Below are 23,170 nucleotides of genomic sequence, written 5' to 3' on the forward strand. Positions count from 1 at the left end.
TTATCAGTTTTCTTCTTTGATTTCAAAAGTTTCTATCTCTGTTACAGAAAAGTAGACCTCCGACTGTGACATCCCTCACTAGAAGTAAGGAGAAGAAATAGAAGTGTTTCTTATTCTCTGGGTGCCTTGACAAAGGCCCCTAGGACAACCTATAAAAGAAAAGGTCATTGTAAACTGGGAAAAAATTTCTCCATGGTTAATGTTCTTAACCTTTCTTTAATGCAGAGGGTGGTCAACGTAAGGAACGTGGACTTTGAAAATAGAAGAGTCGCACCTCGAGGTTTTGTGTTTTCTAGTATTATTTTCAGAAATTACAGAATGTTATAAAACTTTAGTGCTGAATTTCCTAAGAATTGTCCCTTCATATGATAATAATTTAATAACATAATATTATAATACAATATGCAACTAACTTTTGTTAAGCATTATAGTATGTAACCAGGATTTAAATAAGCTTGTTGAAAACATGTCTTCATATTTTTACTTGACAGTGTTCTTTGCAGATCACTGGTACTCATTACAAAAAAAACTACTTAAACAAAATTAATCTCTGAATAAATGAATGTGAATGACGCATTTCTCAAAATTACTTGGTTAGATGTTTTTCAGGACTTTTTGATCATGGTATTCAGTAATAATTGTATTTGATATTTTCTCCTTACTCTGTGATTATTGATATAACAGTGGTGGAAATCAAGAAGAACAAAGTGTCATGGAATTAAAAACAAATTTAAGACCTCATTTTTCTCCCACCTCAGCTATTTACTTATTTCCTCCCTAAAACATACTCATAACAACATGCTATCAACAAATCAACATAGTTCTTTTAAAATATCATGTGTTATATTTGATTTCAAAATGCATTATGATTGTTTGAACACATGCAAAATAAATCTGTGGTGGGGCTAGAAAATCTGACACTCATTCTTGGCTTGACAATGTTCTTTCCAGACCAATGTTACTCAATATAAAACAAAACTGCTTAAACAAAATTAATCTCTAAATAAATATACACGAATGATACAGTTTTCAAAATAACCTTGTTGCATGTTTTCCGGGACATTTTTGGTATCTTCGTGATATGATTTTCAGTAATAATACAGAGAGGTATATAGGTAACCTCATATCTTGGAAATATGACTTTAACTACAAAATGGTGTACAAGACTCTTTCCAGCCTTAATTTTTTGACCCAAATATAGTTCATTAACCAATGAATTCCCTTTGCAGTTTGATCCTTGGTCATCTGTTGGTGCATCAAGGAAAACACAGGTTTAAGGAAACTCTCACTCAAATGTCTCTATCCTAAACTTTATTGTGGTTAAACCAAGAACAGACCCTGCTTATAATGCATTTTCATGTTCTTTTCAAATACACACAGCAGAGTCAGTCCACAAATTGCATCCTTAGAAAGGAGAGTTTGAGACAAACGACAAGATTTTAAAAAGTGAACTATTGTAAAGAGGCATCAGGTAGTAGGGTATGCCAAGCGCCAGGAGAGAAAAATGAAGTAAGTATGTTTTAGGTTGTGACTTTTGAGTGACAATCACAGAGGAACATTGATTATTGTGTTCAAAATGTTTCTAGAGCCAAACTACATGAATATATTCAGTACACGCAGCCTAAAGGTAGACAGTTTGACTTCAGAGGAATAAATTGCTGGCTATGCGGCAGGATTCTCTACTACAGCAGTAGGCTTTTTTGTATTCTTTGCAAATGATGATAACTCATCATTCTCTTCTTATTTATAATTATGGGTGGATATGAAAATTCACATCACCATAGATGTGAATTCTCCAGCAAAAATTCCTTTTCAAATTTTTCATGAGTCAAACAGTATGATGGAGATTCTATGACCAAAAGCCAAGTTCAAGGAGAACTGCATTGTAGACAAAGACAAGAGAACAGCACTTTCATGTGGCAAAGTTGTAGCAACAAGGTAGGTATGTGCACATGCCCAGATAAAATTAAGCAACTAGCCAAACCTTTGTTTTCAATTAAAGCTTAAAATTTTAATTCTGAATTTCAACAAGTTAAAAATCGTTTCTTCTATTGTACATATTACCATTTGGTCACATATAAGTACTAGTTGTGTTTATGTGAGGCAGTTTGACTAAAACATAGCTCCGAAAGAATCTGCAAGCATAAATATTAAAACAGAACAAAATTTCTTTTACAGGGACCTCAATTAAATTTTATTATTAAGCAGGCCACTGCAGGAATCCATTAAAGATTTAGTTACCTTCTGTGGTGAACATTAAGAAGCTATTACTCAAATTCTATTTAAAGTGTTAAAATGAATTAAAATGTATAAGAAAGGGCATTACATATCATGGGCTGATTTCAGCGATAGATTGTTTAAGCATTCTGAGGTTTCAGTTTCATGCTCAATAATTCAGAGTGAGGTTGTGTTGATTCATAATTTGCACCCATCCTCTCTCTGCAGAATGATGTGTGGTAGGCAATCAGCCTTCATTTGTCATTCTATATCTAAAGCTGTGCTCTCCAAGCAACATTCATCAGTCATCAGTGAGAAGGTGGCACCGAGTTCATCCTGGACTCAGTTCACTGCCCATTGAATTCTCTGTTCCCAACACTCCTTGTACTGCACCATGTAGCCTCATCCTGTTTTGCCACCATTGAAAAGGTAGAGAAGTTAGTTTTCTTATATTACCTTTGAACACTTCTCTCCCCCATTCCTGCTTAAAAGCTACGGCTGGGGAGCTAGGACTCTGTACTTTGAATTTTATTTCTGTAAAAAGAAAACTTGCTATGCTGAGTTTCTTATCTCAACTTTTATCATCCCAAATATTATGTTTGTCCAATGGAATGGCAGTATTTAATGGGATTTTTGACATTTTTAAATTAAAACATCACATGGGACAGGTCAGGAAAAGATTAAAACAATGGAAAACTTCCATAAGTTTAAAGTAACTGCAAAAAAAGCCATGTTGAAGAAGTTAGTACAGAAATGAAAATAACAGTGGATTTTTTTTTCTAATTTAATTCTACACTTGAGGAAGGATTCATGTCTCATGAATCTCCTTAGAAAATTTGATTATTTAAAAATGGAAATATTTTATCTTTTAATTTAGGTGTATTATTGGGATGTAAATGGTATTGAGTTATATGAACTTAGTCACTTAATACACAACACTTTCATGCATTCTTTTTGTATAAGTTGGCATGAGGAACTATTGAAATACAAGTGTTCTGTTAACAGATTTGGGGATCTCATGGGACAGGAAAGTTTATTCAAGGCTGGGTTCAAAGATGATTATCCAGTCCCTGAGTCCATTCAGCTGTTGTAGGGTGTTTTTTCCCTCCTCGGCAATGCTTTATAATACTTAGTATCAAGTAGTCACTGACCCACCATCATCTGAGAAATTAGGAATTAAGTAACAAATAGAAGATACAATAAATTAATTCTACAAATAAAATTAAGATTGATTCCAAAAGGAAACTTTTCCTGTCAAATATTTGAAGAGCATTCACCAGCTAGAGATTCAATGTAAGCAGTGTTTGAAAAGGTGTGAGAGTCCCATGATGGATAGGACTAGATTATCACCCGTTGCAAATGTTTTACTATAAGCATGCTAAATTAAGATAAACAATGGTAAAATGGCCCTTGCAATTCCTGAGTATGATAAGTCTGCAATGTAATTTCTAATTTAATATTATAAAAATTAGTTTATGAATTCCTTATGTATACTAACCTCTATATCACTGCTCCTATCCTGCAAATTTTGTTTTAATACTAATATATATGAAATTATTTCTTCATGAATCTCACATGTATTCTATGCATATAGTCAGGTGTTATTCAATATGTATTTACAGATTCAATACAGAGCATCCACTTTGCCTATCTGACTCTATAACATAAAAGAAATGCTGATTAGATAATATTTCCATAAAAGACTAAGATTAAAAACAGCACTTTTCATATTTCCACTTGCTACTTCTAAGACCGTCATCAGCTTCTGTTACATCATTAGGGTAGCCTCACTTTGGAGTTCTAGAGTAGAACCTTCCATTTCCACTTCTCTAAAACCTGTGGTCTGTGATTTTTTAACAATCCATTGAGTGTGGAACTAAAACTTCAGTCAATTATTAAAGATATGGCCAAGAGGAAAAGTCAGGAGCACACACTAAATCTAGATCAATTAAAATAACCCATTTCAGCTGATTGTTAGGGTAGGAGACTCATGAACTAAGTGAATCAATGCTTTAAAGAATATATACATAAAAACTCTACTGTGTTCATGTTGGGGGTAAGGAGATTATGCTGTGCAAATTGATAATGAAGATTTTTATTACTCTCTCAAACTTTGAGTCTTATTTTCACTTTGTTAGTTAGGGAGCATGTCCTTTAGTGGTGCTGAGGGTATACTCAATGCTGCCTATAGTGGGATCTCTTGTGGGATTGTACAAACTTCCAATACTTCAGCATCAATGTCAGAAACTCTGCCTTAACTGATGCAACGTTTCAAAGATATAAGGACTCCCCAGAGAACGCTAGTTTGCAGATTCTATGGATAGCCATGAACACGGCCATGATCTTTTTACCTTCTTTCATCAGTGTCTCATAGAATAAGTATCTAGCACAAAAAATGCATTATGTCAATTTTGGTTCTCAAAGTGAGACATTTTAGGAATGCAGATTGAGAAATTCTAATCTGAAAATGTATCATCACATCAGTATTCAAACAATTTTGGACTTTGGGTTTTTGGGGTATTCAAATGGAAATTGAGTGCAAATACTAAAAATATAAAAATATAATTAAAATTTTCTCAAATAAGAATAAATTCTGGCCTTAAGCACTTTCGATAAGGATAACACAACTGTTACAACTGTTCAGAATCATCCAAGGCTTAGTGAATCAGAATTCTGTGTATACTGTCATTTGTATGCACTGGGCCATAAGACTCTGGAATTTCAGAGACTTTCCACAAAACTTCTTGTCTTTAGCCACATTTTAATTAATGTTCTAGTGTTATCAAAATTTCCAGTACTAAAAATGGAAAACAATGGTGTAGCAGGACACGAAAGAGAAGCTCCTGCCTTACATAGACCAAAGAACAGTCTATGGGACCCCTGGCTAGACCAAAGAGCAGCTTATGGGGGAACCTGTTGGCGGAAGTTGCTTGTTCGTTCCTGGTCACCCCGACCCAAAATAATCAGACAGAAACTACATTAATTGCAATATTGTTTGGCCAATAACCTAAGCATATTGCTAGCTAGTTCTTATATCTTAAATCAACCCATTTCCATTATTTTATGTTTTACCATGAGACTCGTGGTTTACCAGTAAGGTTCTGGCTGGCAGCTCGGGTCTTTCTCCTTTGGTGGCTACATGGCATCTTCCTGACTCCACCTACTTTCTCTACATCTCTGTTTGGATTTTCTGCCTGGCTTTACTCTGTTAAGCCATTGGCTGGAAGTGGGTTCTTTATTAATCAATGGTAATAAAAGATATTTACAGCATACAGAGGGGAATCCCATATCAGGAGCCCTGGCTAATAGTAGAAGTAGAAGAGGTTGTGGCTCAGGTTTCTTAAAAACGAAATATAATTATCAAAACTTACTTGAGTTTTGAAGGTGTTAATTTAGGAAAGATGGTCTATACATACTTGTAGGACTCTGTAAGAGTACCACTGCTCTACAGTTACTGGATGCAGTGCTTATGTGATCCCTTCTAGCCTGGCCCTGCTGGTCATCACTCTGAAGAGTGATATCATTGGAAACTGTTTGAACATCCAAGGGTATCTGAGACTCATAGAAACCAAACCAATAAGGAAAAGTCATCCTCTAAGAAACTGGTTTGCTGGAATAAGCCCAAGAATGAACATGCTCATAGGTACATAACCTGTTATAATCAAGATAGATAGGTTAGAGGAATGGGAGAGAAAGGAATACCAGAATCATGAGCATAAGAAAGGTGTTTAGAGTTGTCTGCACATATTTCAATCCAAAAAAAGAAAGAAAGAAAGAAAGAAAGAAAGAAAGAAAGAAAGAAAGAAAGAAAGTAAGCCCTTTAAACATATGGGCCAATTTATTATTCAATTGAGCAATAATGTCACAAACAAATATGCAAAATAAAGAAAATTCAGGGATCCCAGCAGCAAAGGGTTTTGCTAATGTAAAATGAATCCTGATAATATTACCAATTGAACTGTTTTCTAAAGAAGAAGGAGAACTATGTAATTCTCAATGTGGGAAACGGGGTAAGAGCTACATGGTTTGGACAGGAATCAGAAGGAGGATGTGGGGATATGCAGGAGGAATATGCTGAATATGTCCCTCTGAAGATAATGCAAATGACTTGACAAAGAATATTTATCCCTTTCCTGTACTTAGTTCATTAAGATTCCCAGTGCATGTCTTAGTCATCATACCATGATGAGTTCCAGCTTCCCTTTGGAGGACACCAGAGTGTGGAGTATGTATGCAATACTCATCACTCTGTTCTTGATAAAAAAAACATAGCAGATAGAGTGGAATAACTACATATCTTTCACAGAGTAACATATGGATTTGTAATTTATGAAACTCTATTTTCCAATTATTCAGCAGAATAATGTAGAAAATGATGAAATTGAGAAGCAATTTTGAAAATCTCATTACTGGTGTGAATTCTGCAATTGCTGATACCAGACTCAGCTTTTTCACTGTCTTTTTATTTTTTTATTTTTTTTTTCTTTCAAGTAGAAAGAAGATGGGCAAGGCAAGCAGTGGGCAGCTACAAATGATTGATAGGAAGCTCTTACTTAGTGTGCACTGGGTCAGGAAGTTATTGAAAGGGCTTATTGACTATGCTAAACAGTGTCACCCTTGTAGTGTTTCTGAATTTCTTTCAACAGTCTGTTAGGTAATTTGAGAATATAATTCCTAGGTCCCAAGAACAGTGTTTAATGTCATTTCAATTCTGTTTGTTCCTTTTCTTTGGGCCCAGAACCTGATTCAATTAGTTTAGGTCAGGCTACCAATTTGTAGATATCAATTATTCACTCTGTTTTTCCTCCAATTCATTTGTGTTTATTTGTGGCATATGTGATGCACTGTGATTGAAATTTGAGAAAGTTTTTGTAAAATTTTCCTCAGCATTCACTGGTATTCTTTATATTCTGAGTTTTTCCCCGACCCCTGGGTTCACTCTACAATTCTAGTGAGATCAGTCTGATAAAATGGAGTAGATCCGTGAATTCCCTAGGAACTACATGAGAGAAAGTGCTTGCTGTGGGGTCTGTTTCCTGGCTTTCCCAAGTGCATCAGGTATGTGTCTCATTGATGTGATCACATTTCTGAGAGAAGAATTTTAAGGAAAGGTTTTATTTTGGCTTGCATTGTGTGGCTAGACTCTACCAGTGTGGAAAGGGAGAGACTGCAGCAGAGCTCCTCACAGCTCCAGTGGCTGGGGATTGAGTTCCTGATCATGGATTATTTTTACAGAAGCTGAGGAGATTAAGGCTGGTGCTGGTGCTCATTAGGTGTTCTCCTCTTTCTTCTTTTATTTAATCTGGGCCCTCAGTTCACAGGGTGTTTGATTCATATTCCAGGTAGTCTTCTCTCCTTAGTTAAACCTTTCTGGACAGACAGATGGACAGACAGACAGACAGGCACACAGACAAATAGGTGGCGACACAGACAGGCAAACAGACACACAAAAAGATTAACCTTAATTCATATTCTAAATGAGATTATAGGTTCCCAACACCCACATGTATTATTCTCAAAATGATCTGTAACCAGTTCCAGGGGATCTGAGGCCTTTTCTCATCTCCAAGGGCTCCTGTACACACAGCACACATACATAAGTTCAGGAATACATGCACGCATGTGAACACACACACCCTCCCCCGCACAAACACAAATATATCAGGCTTTCTTGGACTGCCAGCACCCAAATCATAACACAGAGACTTATTATTAATTGTGAAATGTGGAGGCCCAAAAATGTGAGCCTATTTCTGCCTTGTCTGAAGGTAAGAGAGTTTTAGCTTGTCCAAAGTTGTTGACAACAACTGTGGCTACATGCCCTGACCTAAGGTGTGGTTATTTCTTGTTGTTTTGAAGATGGTCCATACAGGTAGATCCACTTTACTCTGACTAAAGATTAGAGTATTCAAGCATACTTCTGCTCCTTCTTTTGAATTAAGAGGTGTTACCCAGGGAATGACAGCCTTCAGGATTCTTGGTCTACGGTGGGTTCATTGCCTAAATAACACAATTCTTTTCTTAGGAATCAATGATTTGATGTCTCAAGCATTGAACCAAGTAACTGTTTTAGTTGTCTTTTGTATCATATTAAATCAATTTTTTTTGCCTTCTTCTCCCTTGAGTATTGGATTATAAGATGTATGGAAAATTAAACATGGGAGAATTTTCAGTTCCCACTGGAACTCTTGATACTATCCTAGGCTTCTGTTTGTTATTGTCATTTGTGTCTTTGTTCTCTTTACTTATTTTTCTAATCCCCATTCTCCTACCCTGATAAATGATATCCTTGTCCGAGCTGGTCTCTGACAATGAAAGTTCGGTCTTAGCTTAGGCTTGCTTCTAACTAGCTCTTTTTTTTCATATTTTATTTTTTTATTAATTAATTAATTAATTTAATTATTAAAGATTTCTGCCTCTTCCCCGCCACCACCTCCCATTCCCCCCTCCCCCAATCAAGTCTTATAACTTAAATTAACCCATATCTATTAATTTATGTGCTACCATGTGGCTCATGGGTTTTAGCTTTCCTACTCTATATGTTCTGCTTTCACTGTGTCCCATTCGTGCCTCCATCTTTCTTCTTTCCAGAGACCTCTCTGTCTCCTGAAGTCCCACCTAACCTCTTCCTGCCTAGATATTAACCATTCAGTTCTTTAATAAACCAAATACAGTGTAAAGGAATATTACTCAACACACAAAATTAATCAATTGAAATACACATAAAAACAATCAATCAAATAAATAAATAATAAAGACATAAATAGTTTTTAAAGAAAGATTGACCATCATATCAAGGGAGCATGATTTTCCAAACTTATTTCAAAAGATGTTTCCTTTACAGTGCTATAGACGATCTGGTGAAATAATTTGTTATTTTCAATTAGATAACTTTTGTAGTGAAGAAGGACACTTAAAAGAAATCCCACACTAGCTCAGAATTGAGAAATAGATGGTTATTTATTTAGGGGTAAATTCACAAATCAGAATTCTCTGCTTGAACTAAGATCATAAACTGAATCCAGCAACCGGAAAAGGGAGAAAGCAGAGGCATGCTCTACCTCAGCATATATAGTAAAAGACGCCACGCCCCAGTGGGTGGGTAACCACTGGCTGTAAGACTTCCTACAGAATTTGTAGTGCATATTTGTAAAGAATTAAACAAAAGGCATTAAAGAACAGTTTCAATTCCATTTAAACATATCAAAAAGAAAATCAAGAATGATTAAGTGTTGGCATTTATTGTAAGAGTGAAGGTGGAGATGATCAGTGCTACTTTAGATTCTGTGAAGATGGTTGGAGCTCTAACAGGGCTCTGAACTGATACTCTGTGTTCTCTTAGCACATCTCGAATCCACACCAGTGACAGGTGGCCAAACAGCATTTAAATTAATGGTTTTATTTAACTTCTATAGGATCACACATTATATGCTTAATGTCTTTTATTTATGGCTAGAAACCGATTATGAGTGAGTACATCCCATGTTCCTCTTTTTGGGTCTGGGATACCTCACTCAGGATAGTGTTTTCTATTTCCATCCATTTGCACGCAAAATTCGAGAAGTCATTGTTTTTTACTGCTGAGTAGTACTCTAATATGTATATATTCCACACTTTCTTCATCCATTCCTCCATTGAAGGGCATCTAGGTTGTTTCCAGGTTTTGGCTATTACAAACAATGCTGCTATGAACATAGTTGAACAGATACTTTTGTCATTTGATGTGGCATCTCTTGGGTATATTCCCAATAGTGGTATTACTGGATCTTGGGGTAGGTTGATCCCAAATTTCCTGAGAAATCGCCACACTGATTTCCAAAGTGGTTGCACAAGTTTGCATTCCCACCAGCAATGAATGAGTGTGCCTCGTTCTCCACAACCTCTCCAGCAAAGGCTATCATTGGTGTTCTTGATTTTAGCCATTCTGACAGGTGTAAGATGGTATCTCAAAGTTGTTTTAATTTGCATTTCCCTTATCGCTAAGGAGGTTGAGCATGACCTTAGAACCCAAAGAAAATCATATAGTCATCCGCATGGAGAGGGGGAAGTAGACAAGATTGCAGGGCAAAAACTGGGAACTTGCGGGTGAGGTGGCATGGGGCAAAGGGGAAATGGGATGAGAAATATGAGAAGGGGAGGATGGGAGGAGCTCGGGGGATTGGGATGGTTGGGATATAGGAAGGATGGATACGGGAGCAGCGAAGTATATATCCTATCTAAGGGAGCCATCTTAGGGCTGGCAAGAGACTTGACTCTAGAGGGGTTCGCAGGTGTCCAGGAATATGTCCCCAGCTGGTACCTTGGGCAACTAAGGAGAGGGAACCTGAAATGACCCTATCCTATACTGATGAATTTCTTGCATATCACCTTAGAACCTTCATCTGGCGATGGATCGAGGTAGAGACAGATTCTCAATTTGGAGCAACGGTCTGAGCTCTTAAGGTCCAAATGAGGAGCAGAAGGAGGGAGAACAAGAGCAAAAAATCAGGACCACGAGGGATGCACCCACCCACTGTGACAGTGGAACTGATTTATTAGGAGCCCACCAAGGCCAGCTGGTCTGGGACTGAATAAGCATGGGTTGATTCCGGACTCTCTGAGCATGGCGGTCAATGAAGACTGATGAGAAGCCAAGGACAATGGCACTAGGTTTCAATCCTAATACATGAACTGGCTTTGTGGGAGCTTAGCCTGTTTAGAAGCTCACCTTCCTGGACGTAGATAGAAGACCTTCGTCTTCCCGCAGGGCAGAGAATTTGGACTGCTCTTCAGTATCGAGAGGGAGGGGGAATGGTGTGGGGGGAGGAGAAGAGGAGTGGGGATAGGGGGAGGGGAGTGGGGGGAGGGGGCAATATTTGGGAGGAGGGGAGGGAAATGGGAAACGGGGAGCAGGTGGAAATTTTAATTAAAAAAGAATAAAAAAATAAATAAAAGAAAAAAAAAAAAAAAAAAAAAAAAAAAAAAAATTAATGGTTTTAAAAATACCTTTGGTCCAAACACACCATGAAGATATTCAATTTTTAGAAGTAGGTTGCTATTATTCAGTCTTTTCTGTATACATAAGATGAGTTGCAAGGCTTTACATTTTAGACAAGGACTCCTGAGAATACCGGATTGTGTCCATTACGAGAAATCTCTCTAGTCATTGCCAAATCTTTAAAAATGTTTTTAAAGTGAGACTCTGAATGATATGCAAGGTAAATACACACACAGAGAGTTTATTCTAGAACTCCAAAAGGTGGCAAGAGGAAAGCTGTATTAACTCTGAGAAACATCAGCTGTAAAAGTAAGAGTTTGTGCCAAGCAATGAATTCTGCATTTCTGCCTTGAGTGTGATACAAATCTGTGAACATTAACATACACTTTCCTAGAATGGGGCTTCTTTGGAACTCATTTGAAGAAGTAGCCAATTTTGGAACATTATACCGTTTCATCATTATACGTTTTCACCAGGAGAAACAGAAAGCAGTATGAATTCCAAATATATCCTTCTATGTAGAAACTCCCAGACTCTAAGCATTATTGGGTTCTCATTGTGTTTACCTGAGTCTATAAATTACTCCAAGCCCTAATAATGTATGCTATTGAAAATGTAAAGAACTAGATTTGCCTTAGTTCACACAAGTTTCACAGTCTTGCTAGGGAAAAATTCTAGATTAAGTGAAAATGGGGAAAAAAAAAACCTATTTGGAGGCTTTCATGGTATTGGCTAGTACAGACCTCAGTTCAAGTTGTTCGGATCTTTGTCTATAGAGAGCCCAGCAAACAACATCTGGAAAAATAAAAGACCCATGAACACATGTGAAAGATCTTTTAAGAGACATAACAAGTTTTAATAAGCAGAGACAAAATAATTTATTTGAACAAGTTCACAGCTAAAATATAACTGTTCAGTCATGTATCAAGCTCCAACCATATTTTTAATCAACAAAATCCAGTAGCATTTCTTCATTTCCCTGTATGTATTATAAATGTATATAGTTTCACTGTGATGGGGGAGGAAGGGAGAGAGAGAGAACATGTGAAATTTTCCAATATGTGATATCTTTCTATAATGTCAGATGTAAATATTTAACATCTAGGCTGTGAAGTGGATGAGGTTTACAGTAGTGGGAATACAGAGACAAGAAAAGTCCTTTTATAGATAAAAATCATCTTTTGAGATAATAAGTTTATTTGCCATATTTTTAAAATGAAAATACAGCATTTTCTAATTTCCTTTCATGTAGCAATGATGATATGATGATGGATGGTGCAGGAGAATTGTATGTAATCTGTCAATCATGTGTTAAGTAAATGCTGATTGACCAGGCAGGAAGTATAGGTGGGAAAACCAGACAGGAAGTAGAAATGATGCAATGAGAACAGGAGAATTCTAGGAAGGGGGGAGCTGATTCTTCCCAGTCCTGCTCAGCTCACCGAGGAAGCAGGAAGTGGCCTGCCAGCTGAAAAAGGTACCGAGCCATATGGCAAAAATAGATCAGAATAATGGGTTAATATAAGCTACAAGAGCTAATAAGTACCCTGAGTTAATGGGCCAATCAGCTTTATAACTTATAGAGATCTCTGTGTGATTTTCTTTGGGGCTTGCCGGCTGTGGGGTGCTGGACAGGACAGAAACCCCAACTAGCAGGCCCCGTTCATGCTACAGATGGAGGTAAACCAGAGATCCCCTGCGCATTCACTTTTAGAAGATCTAGGACAACGTTTCTCATCAGGACCCCTCAGTAAAAACAAAGCCAAATCAAGGTAGGAAGAGTGTCAACAACATGTTCATCAGGCATAACCACATGGACAGACAGGAGTTTTCATGTCTCTGTGTTCCACTGAGAGCTGGCCAGACTGCAGCAGGCACACTGGTGGGGCTGTAGGTGATGTCACCAAAGATATGCAATAGAGACTCTGAAGTGAGTACCTAAAAGTACCTGGCAGACAGAGGAGAAGGGAAGTTGAATCCACTCGAATGCCAGGCAATTAAAAATAATATTGATACTGTCCAAATTATAGTCTTTTAATACCAAGACTCTAAGATCATATTGAAGTCAGATATATTTTAGGGGATAATATTCTGAGAGGAGGTGGAGAATATATTTTGCCTAGTCATTGTTAGATTATCTGAACCACCTCTCCAAACTAATGTGCCATTTGAAATTAATTGGTGGTGGAGAAGAGCAAGAAATTCCATTATGTGGTATATCTGTATGGACTGGGTGAATTACTGGATTATAACACACTGTAAAGCAAACTTCCTAAATATAGTTGCTATGTTCACGTCCTCACAGCTCATAATTATAAATGTTATAATTATAGAAATCATCTAAGCCTTCGGCTTCTCTCTTGCTATGAACACAAAGTCAATTGGTGATGCAGAAACACATGCATCCTACATAAAGATTACTTTTTAGAGGCAAATGATTTTAATGAAGAAATATTATCCCATACATAAAGTGTAATCTACACAGCTGCTTCTCTCCTAGGAATATTTGAGTATGTCTGTGCAGACCAGGGTAACTTTGAATTTGGTTCTTTTTCTGTTGTTATTTTTCACCATGTCCAAGGTTTTCCATAGAGAACATATATAATATAGGATTTATTATAAAGCCCTCTGCATCTTTTTGAGGGTGGAAGGAAGACTTCCAGAAACTTTGCTGTACCTCAGCTATCTTAGAGGAAGGACAGCCTCACACTGTCCCTTTCTATTCCTTCCCAACTAGACATTAACAGAAAGCCATGATATGTGTTGGCCAAATTCAAAAACACTTCTGGAATGTAAAATAAGGACCTTTTAATATATCTGATGCCGTGCACAACAAAGAGATCTGTAAGAATTGTCAAAGTCAACATTTTCTGAACAAAAACAAATAAAATTAGATTAGCGGAAATGATAGCAATTTCATGAACCTTATGAACTAAAAATGTCTGAATCTCAGTAAAACAAATAAGTTATGTGGTCATTTAGCCTGTAGTAATCCTATCCCCACTTTCATCTCCACAAGAGCTCTGAAAGATGGCTTTAGAGCCCTGGTATCTAAAACTCTGCAGCTTGCCAGACTCAGGGTGGGGAGGGGCAGTCCTAAGTCAAGCACATTTTTTGAGAGGAAACACGTTGTTCTTATCTTTTGCTGAGTTTTGTTATCAGAACCAATCAGCATAAAGTGATGCATCCCTAGGGCATTTGGCAATAATAATAGTTAATGGCAATTTTTATTTATGAATCTGCCTGACTCACCACAGATAGAAAAAACAAGATCAAAGAGGCTATGAAAATTTCTGACATATTCATGGGGATGTGGGAAGCAATAATACCCCCTGCAGAGATGTATGAGTAGACCATGATCTCAAAAGATGGCTGTAGGGAAGTTCTGTCCAAGAAAAAATTAAATATTAAGGCAGAAATGCAAACTTCTGAGAGACCTCCAGGCAAGCTGCAAACCCACAGTTTCCCCCAGTAAATGTCAGGGAAGTTAGTGATAAAGATGTTTAAAGCAATCTCTAGCCTACTTCCATATCTATTTCAGATTATCACTGACAGCTGAAAGCAGTTCTACTTGAACCAAAATGTTAAAATAAAATCTGTAATGGATGTTGATTACATCAACATTTCGTCTTCCTCAGTACACTCGACTCTTCCAAGTGTCAGGGTCTCGAGCATCACAGACGCTGTGCTTCCTTCACATATGTCCTTTGTTCATTATCTGCCTGAGACCAAAGCATTTCATGCATGCTACTTTCAAAGGCAAAGACTAAATTCTGATCAGTGATGCTCAAATATTCTGAGGTCTTTCTTGGCTGTGATGATGGCATTTGGGACACGTGGTTCTGTTTTGGCCTTATACACTGCTTGGTGTTTAGTAGCCTTTTTGTGCTAACAGTTCCCTTGACTATGTAAAAATCAAAAATGTCTATGGTAATGACCTGGTGGAGAATGGAAAGTTTTTTTTTTCTACAAACTAAAACAATTTTAGTCAAATCCCTTCATGTTCACAAGGGAGATTTGGGATCAGTGATTTTTTAATTGGCTGTTCTTGGAATGAAATTTAAAGTAAATGTTAATTAAGAAGATGACATGAATTTTTATTTAGTTCTTGATATCACCCTGAATAAAAACAGGAAAGTGTTGTTGAATCTTGAAAGAAGTACTTGAATTTCACTGATTATACTATTTGTATAGAATAATTACATATTATTACTCAGCATTTATCAAATGCTTGCATGTCACCCTGCTTTGTAACTTTTGATGTAATAGCGAATGCTCAAGCAAGTTTGAAAACCATGTGCTATGAATTGGAAATAGCTAATTCAATACATCTTGTAGGCCAAGCCCTCTAAACGTTTTCTATACTGCTCATTAGTATTTTTCTATTTTTTAAGTAGAAGAAAAGATTTTCAACAATTTATCACTGTGATCCAATGAAAACCACCCTAAGATTATAGCCCAATGATGACTTTTAGAGAGCGTAACTGGAATTCTCTTACCTTCTGCTTTCACACTGGGTCAAATGAATAGGTAGATTCATTTCATTTTCTGTTCTCATTACAGGTTTTGTCAGGAAAAATGAATTACCACATAGTTTCATTATGTGATACATTTAGTGAATTATGGCAGCGAGCAAAGGATGGTTAACCTTCTCATAACTGTATATCCTGAGTGACGATCCTGCCCTTTCTTGGTGACTCCAGAACCAAAATTTACCTCTTAATTGCTACATAAATTTCAAGATGATAATGCTTAAATTAAACCAATAGTCCCTGACAAAAAGTCTCTATGTAATAATATAGCTTTAATCAAATGTAAGATGCCACTAAACTTTATAATCTAACAAATATAAAAATTACTTCCAAATCTCTTAAAATAGCATTTGAAAAAGTCAGGCATGTCTTCCCAAGTAAAATATTTTCTGGGTTTCCAGTAATGATAGTGGCTGTGATATAAAAGTCTGCTGGTGGGTTCCTTTCCTCATTCACTTGGTTATTGCTCTTGACTCTTCCAGAATTTTACCAAAAATTTTGTTAAAGTTACAAGTAGAGTAAGAGAGAGGATGCCATTTCATAGACTCTTGGTGCCTTAAGAGGATTAAATTAGGGAAAGCAGTGGCAAGAATTGTTACCTCAGCTCTGGATCTGGGGTAGATGTTACGGGAAAGGTGAATGTTCAAGTTTATTCAGAATTTATGCCATACACACATTGGATAGATAGATACAGAAAGATAAAAGTCATAATATCACTTTTAACCAACAAGACCTTGTTTTCATATTAAGATCTTTTAATATAGCTTTAATCAAATGTAAGATGCCACTAAACTTTATAATCTAACAAATATAAAAATTACTTCCAAATCTCTTAAAATAGCATTTGAAAAAGTCAGGCATGTCTTCCCAAGTAAAATATTTTCTGGGTTTCCAGTAATGATAGTGGCTGTGATATAAAAGTCTGCTGGTGGGTTCCTTTCCTCATTCACTTGGTTATTGCTCTTGACTCTTCCAGAATTTTACCAAAAATTTTGTTAAAGTTACAAGTATAGTAAGAGAGAGGATGCCATTTCATAGACTCTTGGTGCCTTAAGAGGATTAAATTAGGGAAAGCAGTGGCAAGAATTGTTACCTCAGCTCTGGATCTGGGGTAGATGTTACGGGAAAGGTGAATGTTCAAGTTTATTCAGAATTTATGCCATACACACATTGGATAGATAGATACAGAAAGATAAAAGTCATAATATCACTTTTAACCAACAAGACCTTGTTTTCATATTAAGATCTTTTAGTCAGACATCATATTTTTATGTGTGGTGGTTTGAATAATAATACCCCATATAGGCTCACATATTTGAATGCTTGGTCATTAGGGGATGGTGCTACTTGATAGGGATCAGGAGGTGTGGCCTTGTTGGAAGAAGTGTGTCACTGTGGGGTGGGCTTTGGGGTTTCAAATGCTCAAGCCAGGCCCAGTATCATTCCCTCACTTCCTACTTCCTGTGGATCTGGATGTAGAACTCTTAGCTCCTCCAGCACCCTGTAGGCCTGCATGCTACCAGGCTTCCTCCCCTGTTCATCATTGGCTAAAACTCTGAATCTGTAAGCCAGCCACAATTAAATGATTTCTTTTATAAGAGTAGCTGTGGTTCTGATGTCTCTTCACAACACTGACAAAGACAGTATGCTTGGTCTTAAAGATTTGGAAGGATGTCTGATCATCATAATTCAGGGAAAACCAAGTTTATTTTGGTCTATAACATAACTTGAATGCACGGTGGCTAAGACGAAAGGAAACCTACTGAAGGAAACGTATGTAGAAACTTGCATCGACAACAGAAGGTGCAGAGTTTAATAAAAAGCTCCAATCAGTCCCTCACAGGTAGTCTCAGTTCAAGGTCTTTAAGAAGTTTGATAGTATTTTAACTATTATTTTTCTTTTGTCATAATTCTTCAATATCTTTAACTTTTAAGTTGTTTATCATATGTATCATATGCTTATTGTAATAAAGGTTTTAGGCAAAAAATTTTCAGGATTTTATATTTTTTCTTATTTTTAATACTTTCCCATTTACTCAAACACACGCACATGAAATTAGTTTATATTGACCTTCCCCTTATCCTTTCTTATCCTTCTTTCACACTAATAGAACCCATTTTTCTTCCCAACATGTTCTTCTCCTATTTTCATGTTTTTTTTAATCTATCATCTTTCATGAGGGTTGGTTGTATGAACAAAGATGAGTTATTTACTTTTGCAATGGCAACCAAAGGGTGGCTATCCCCTGAGACATATCCCTCCCCTCCAGTAGCAACCATAGACTCCCTGTGCTCTTGCATGGCCTAGTCTTATTCTCGTTGCATTTTCAGAGAACCAGAATGTGCTAGAAATGCTCTGGATAAGTGTTGAATAAGTAAAGAATACTAAAATAGTCTTAGCAGTGAGAGGAGATCTGCAAGAGGGTGTCTTTAAGGGCTCTGAAATTCTGCTATAGAACAAGAATTAAAATGATAATAACAACTCAAACTATGAGGACAGAAGACGAAAATACAATGTCACAGATGAAGCTTCTAGGTTTCCTTTTTGCTTCACTTTTTTTAAACATGCAAAAGTGAAAAGTGTGAACTCTCATGGGTAAACAATAAAACTTGGAGAAGAGAGATTTTGTGAATTTATTCTAAATTATAGATTCAATTTCTGTATTTGGACTGTATACATTTAGTACAGTGACCAGAACAGAATCTGACTTGGAAATGTCCAGGTTCACATGTTCTTAAATCAGTATGAAGTATGGCAGTCCAATATGCAACCTTTAAATACTCTCAATTGACATATCAGGAAGATATACCTTGATCTTAGTATAGTATTAGTGAAGGTACAGCTAGCTAACTTTGAGCAAACATGAACAAATATCAAAGATAAATTTCAAGTTGATGCAAAACCCTAACAAGAGTCCTCAAGAGTATTGTGCTTATTTTCCTCAATCAATAACTCTGTTTTGTGTGTATGGGTATTGTGTATGTCTGTGTTTAATGTATATGTATGTGAGAATATATGCTCATGTGTCCAAATATGTATGTGCCAGTGGAGGTCATTGATAGATGATATTATGTCTTCCTTGGTTGCTTTCCACATTTTTTTTCTTTTGGGAAAAGGTTTAATCACAGGACCTGGCACTCATTGATTAGGCTATGCTCCCAAATTTGCCTGTCTCTGCCTCCCCAATAAAATGATTATAGATTAGGTCTTTTCAGTTAGGTTTTTATATGGATGCTTAAGCTCTGAACTCAGGAACATGACTTCTGAGACTCCCTACTATTTGATTTTAATTTGATGTTTTTTTTGTCATATTATATAGCATTCAGATCCCATAAAATCCTAAAGATAAAATTAAGATTTTAAAGTACAATCTTGGCTTATTTTCAAGATGAAATGTCAGTGAATATTAGCCACTGTGAGGCAGAAGGAAGTTTCACAGAGGAAGGAGTATAAAGGATGTACCAGCTGAAGATAAAAAGAATGGTTGTAATGTGTCATGTGGGCAACACACAGGCACTGCACTCATGTTCTCATAGCTGCAGCTACCAGCACCAGCTTAACCTGGCTGCCTCTACAAGCAGTGAGTCATGGTAGGAAAGCCCATGAAGTCCTACCCCCTCACTGCCGAACTACTGGTTACCAAAGGATTCTGGGAAAGAGGGAGGTCATTGTCTTTCCTTGTGTACACTCCAGTAAGCTCACCAAACTCAAAGGAATAGTTCCAAAGACACAATCAAACAGACAACCCTGTCTAAACTCACTGGATCAAAAAACACAACAAAGGCACATCAATGTGGGGAAAGGATCTGTGGGGAAGCAGCAGGTTTGATGTGGATGAGGCTTAGAGTAGTCAGAAGACATCATATATGCATGAACAATCAGAGGACAAATGAATGCAATAAAACTCAAGTTCATATCAGTCTTTGTGATAATGACAGAAAGAAGACTAAATTTATTGGTAGCAAACTACCAGTAAAAAAATAATCTAGTGATTTTCTAGAAGTAGAATAGAGAAACATGCCTCAGTTGTGGGACTCCGGAGTAGCAGTTGTATTATTCAAATAGAATTTGATCAGTCTGAATGCATGTGTGGATTCTATTTATCAATATTAGATAAAGTTTGACTTAGTCATTGGTACTGCCAATTAGTTTGTTTATTCATTAATTAATTACTTAACCCATCCATTAATTTCTTATTTTCTTCATTCCCTTGCTGTAGTACAATGTCTACAACACTACTATCATAGAGTAGAGGGTATAAGAAGCTGAAACACCTGATTCTCAACTTCTGAAAAACACAGTTGTCAAGAAAATAAGGAATAAGTGGTGACAGAGCGAAATAGGGCAAAATCCTACTGTGTTGCCATGGCAATCCCTTCAGAGATAAATGAGATCACTGGGTGTCAGAGGAGGGAAGAGACACTCAATGTGGATACAAGAGCTGTGAAGTCATCTTGGAAATGAGGCAGGTATCTAAACCTTGTCATCAAGGCGATGGTATTAGTTGATTTTCATGAAATTCTGTAGAAAATCAAGGTAAATGTTTGAGTTTTTTTCCCTAAGAGAATTTCTTCCATGTTTATGCTGTCACCTTCAACTTCTAGACACATTGGTATTTTGTTAGAAAATGAAGAGATAATTATTTTCGCCCATTCTCAATGATCGTCACCACATTTGAAATCGATCTCCTAGGAATCATTGCCGGTGATTCTCCTTGACATGTCAAAGGAATTCATGCATAAAGGCTGCTATTACAGTCATCAAATACAGTCTGCACTAGCTTCACATCCAGACCAACCTTAGCCCTTGCTACACAGCCCATTAACTCTGCATAAACACAATCTAGCAATTGAGATAATGTGGATAATGGTGAAAATGAGTGATGGATAGCCTTACTCTAGGGCAGAATGATTCAAAATTGGAGGCATTTTGAATGTCCTAGCCAGATGTTACCTGATTGTTTTGGTAGCAAATCAAACATAGAGGCGTGGAAGGGGAGAGATATCCAAGGAATTACCCTTGCCAAGTACCTTTCTTCTCTAAATATCCCTTTGAGGCACTGAATGGATTCATACTACATTACTCATCCTGCGAGGCTTACTCATGTGTAGTATGAGACTGGAAGACACACAACGCACAAATTATATTTTTCTAAAAAGCAGAAGTAAAATTAATTAGGCAAAACACTGTTTCCATCTCCCTTCTTGTAATTTTCACTGAGCCTTGGAAGGAGTAAAATACAGCTCTGATTTTTTTTCACATTTATGACTGAGCATTGGGCCACCACATCACAATATCTACTTAGAATATTTGAGGAATGGAAAAGAAATAAACTTAGAACCTTAATTCAGAATGGCTGACTTTACAATTGCGATCTGCTTTGACATAAAGGAAATTCAGCTTGTGATGCATTGCTCTTTTATATGTTTTAAGCTCTTATTTAAAATTTCAATATTTGTGTTTGGAGGGATAGTTTGCATTTTTCTGTACAACTTCAGTTAGGTTTTATTATAAAACCTCATATACTTAGTGCAAGTCAACAGAGTTGTGAAAATTGTGTTGACAAAAATACTCATTTTGATAAAAGTTATTGATTATGGAAAGCTCTATAAAAGTAAAATAATTGTATGTTTTTAAAACTACGTCTATTGTCAGGGAGAACTCCTACCTATTGTAAACTGTCCCTAACTGGGGTGATATCATGACCTGCTTTCCCCTTCATTTTATCTCTTCTTTTTCAATATGTCCAGGAGCTGATCCAGTTTTACCAATTTTCTCCATAGTTTTTCTTCTGGGCTTTATTTTTTATTAGATGTTTTTTGCTTTTATGTTTGTAATTTCTTTTCTATGTATACACCTACTACTTTGGGGGTTTTGTTCCTTAAGACTAATTTCTTAAAATGAATATTTAACCAAATTTTCCTTTCTAAAAAAGCTTTATTTCTCATATATGCATAAAAAGATGAAGTTTTAAATTTCCCTCTAGGCTCATCTTTAGCTATGCATGAGAAATCTTAAAATATTTTTTCTTTTTTTTTTAAACCTTAAAGTCTTTTCTGAATTCTGTTGCAAATTCTCTTTATTATTTGGCTATGTGTTTGAAATATTGTTACAATATGATTTCCCGATTTACTTTTGCTTGTGATGACCACTAGCTTAATTGCATGATTATAGATTGGTATGAAATTTGAATCATACAAACTTTTTTTTCTTTTTTTTTTTTTTTTTTAAATTTTTTATTCTTTTTCTGCTCCCCGTTTCCCATTTCCCTCCCCCTCCTCCCTCACATTGCTCCCTCCTCCCACTCCCCTCCCCCATCCCCACTCCTCTTCTCCTCCCCCCAGTCCATTCCCCCTCCCTCTCGATACTGAAGAGCAGTCCAAATTCCCTGCCCTACAGGAAGACCAAGGTCCTCCCACTTCCATCCAGGCCCAGGAAGGTGAGCATCCAAACAGGCTAAGCTCCCACAAAGCCAGTTCATGTATTAGGATCGAAACCTAGTGCCATTGTCCTTGGCTTCTCATCAGCCTTCATTGTCCGCCATGTTCAGAGAGTCCAGTTTCAACCCATGCTTATTCAGTCCCAGTCCAGCTGGCCTTGGAGAGCTCCCAATAGATCAGTTCCACTGTCACAGTGGGTGGGTGCACGCCTCGTGGTCCTGATTTCCTTGGTCATGTTCTCCCTCCTTCTGCTCCTCATTTGGACCTTAAGAGCTCAGACCGTTGCTCCAAATTGGGTCTCTGTCTCTCTCTCGATCCATCGCCAGATGAAAGTTCCTGTGCCATTCTCCTTGGCCTCTCGTCAGCTCTCATTGTCCGCCACATTCAGAGAGTCCGGTTTTATCCCATGTTTTTTCAGTAGCAGTCGAGCTGGCCTTGGTGAGCTCCCAATAGATCGGCCCCACTGTCTCAGTGGTTGGGTGCACCCCTCATGGTCCTGACTTCCTTGTTCATGTTCTCTCTCCTTCTGCTCCTCATTATAACCTTGGGAGCTCAGTCCGGTGCCCAACTTATGGTCTATATTTCTGTTTCATGTATATTTAAAAATGCGTAGTCTATAGTTACCAAATGCAAAGTTATATATACCAATTAGATCAAATCTGTGACTAATATTCCTTAAGTCTGTCTATATTTTATTTTTGTATTTGCCACCTTACCTAGCATGTGGTAAGAGTAGTATATACAACGCCTATTATGATTGTGGACTTACTGAGCTTTCTTTGCTAGTGATGTCAGCTATAAACCTACACTATTAAGATTATCCGTATTTGAAGTATATTTCTCTTATTATGTAAAGTGTCTTTTGGGTTTTATATTGTATTTTCAATCATAATTTAAAAATAACATTCTTTTCTGGATTTTATGTTCTCAATTTTGCCTATCTTTTCCCCCCTTTAGATAGGGGTTTTCTGTATAGTCTTGGAACTTGCTGTTTATAACAGGT

The 23,170-nt window shown here is 36.9% G+C and overlaps 1 protein-coding gene across 5 annotated transcripts in view; it reads left to right on the plus strand.

Annotated features, from left to right (window-relative positions):
- Nucleotides 1-23,170, plus strand: part of Rit2 (Ras like without CAAX 2) — a 298,991-nt gene that overhangs the window by 175,791 nt on the left and 100,030 nt on the right. Inside the window, exon 5 of one of the 5 annotated variants that reach the window (XM_057788885.1) lies at nt 10,590-10,726. The exons of the other annotated variants lie outside the window; for them this stretch is intronic. Coding sequence (XP_057644868.1) covers nt 10,590-10,658 — 69 coding nt within the window. The 3' untranslated portion in view covers nt 10,659-10,726. Of the gene's footprint in view, nt 1-10,589; nt 10,727-23,170 lie in introns of those variants that run through there. 5 annotated transcript variants of the gene reach the window in all.

Source organism: Chionomys nivalis, chromosome 14 (genome assembly GCF_950005125.1).
Source record: "Chionomys nivalis chromosome 14, mChiNiv1.1, whole genome shotgun sequence".
In the NCBI taxonomy this organism is placed as follows: Eukaryota; Metazoa; Chordata; class Mammalia; order Rodentia; family Cricetidae; genus Chionomys; species Chionomys nivalis.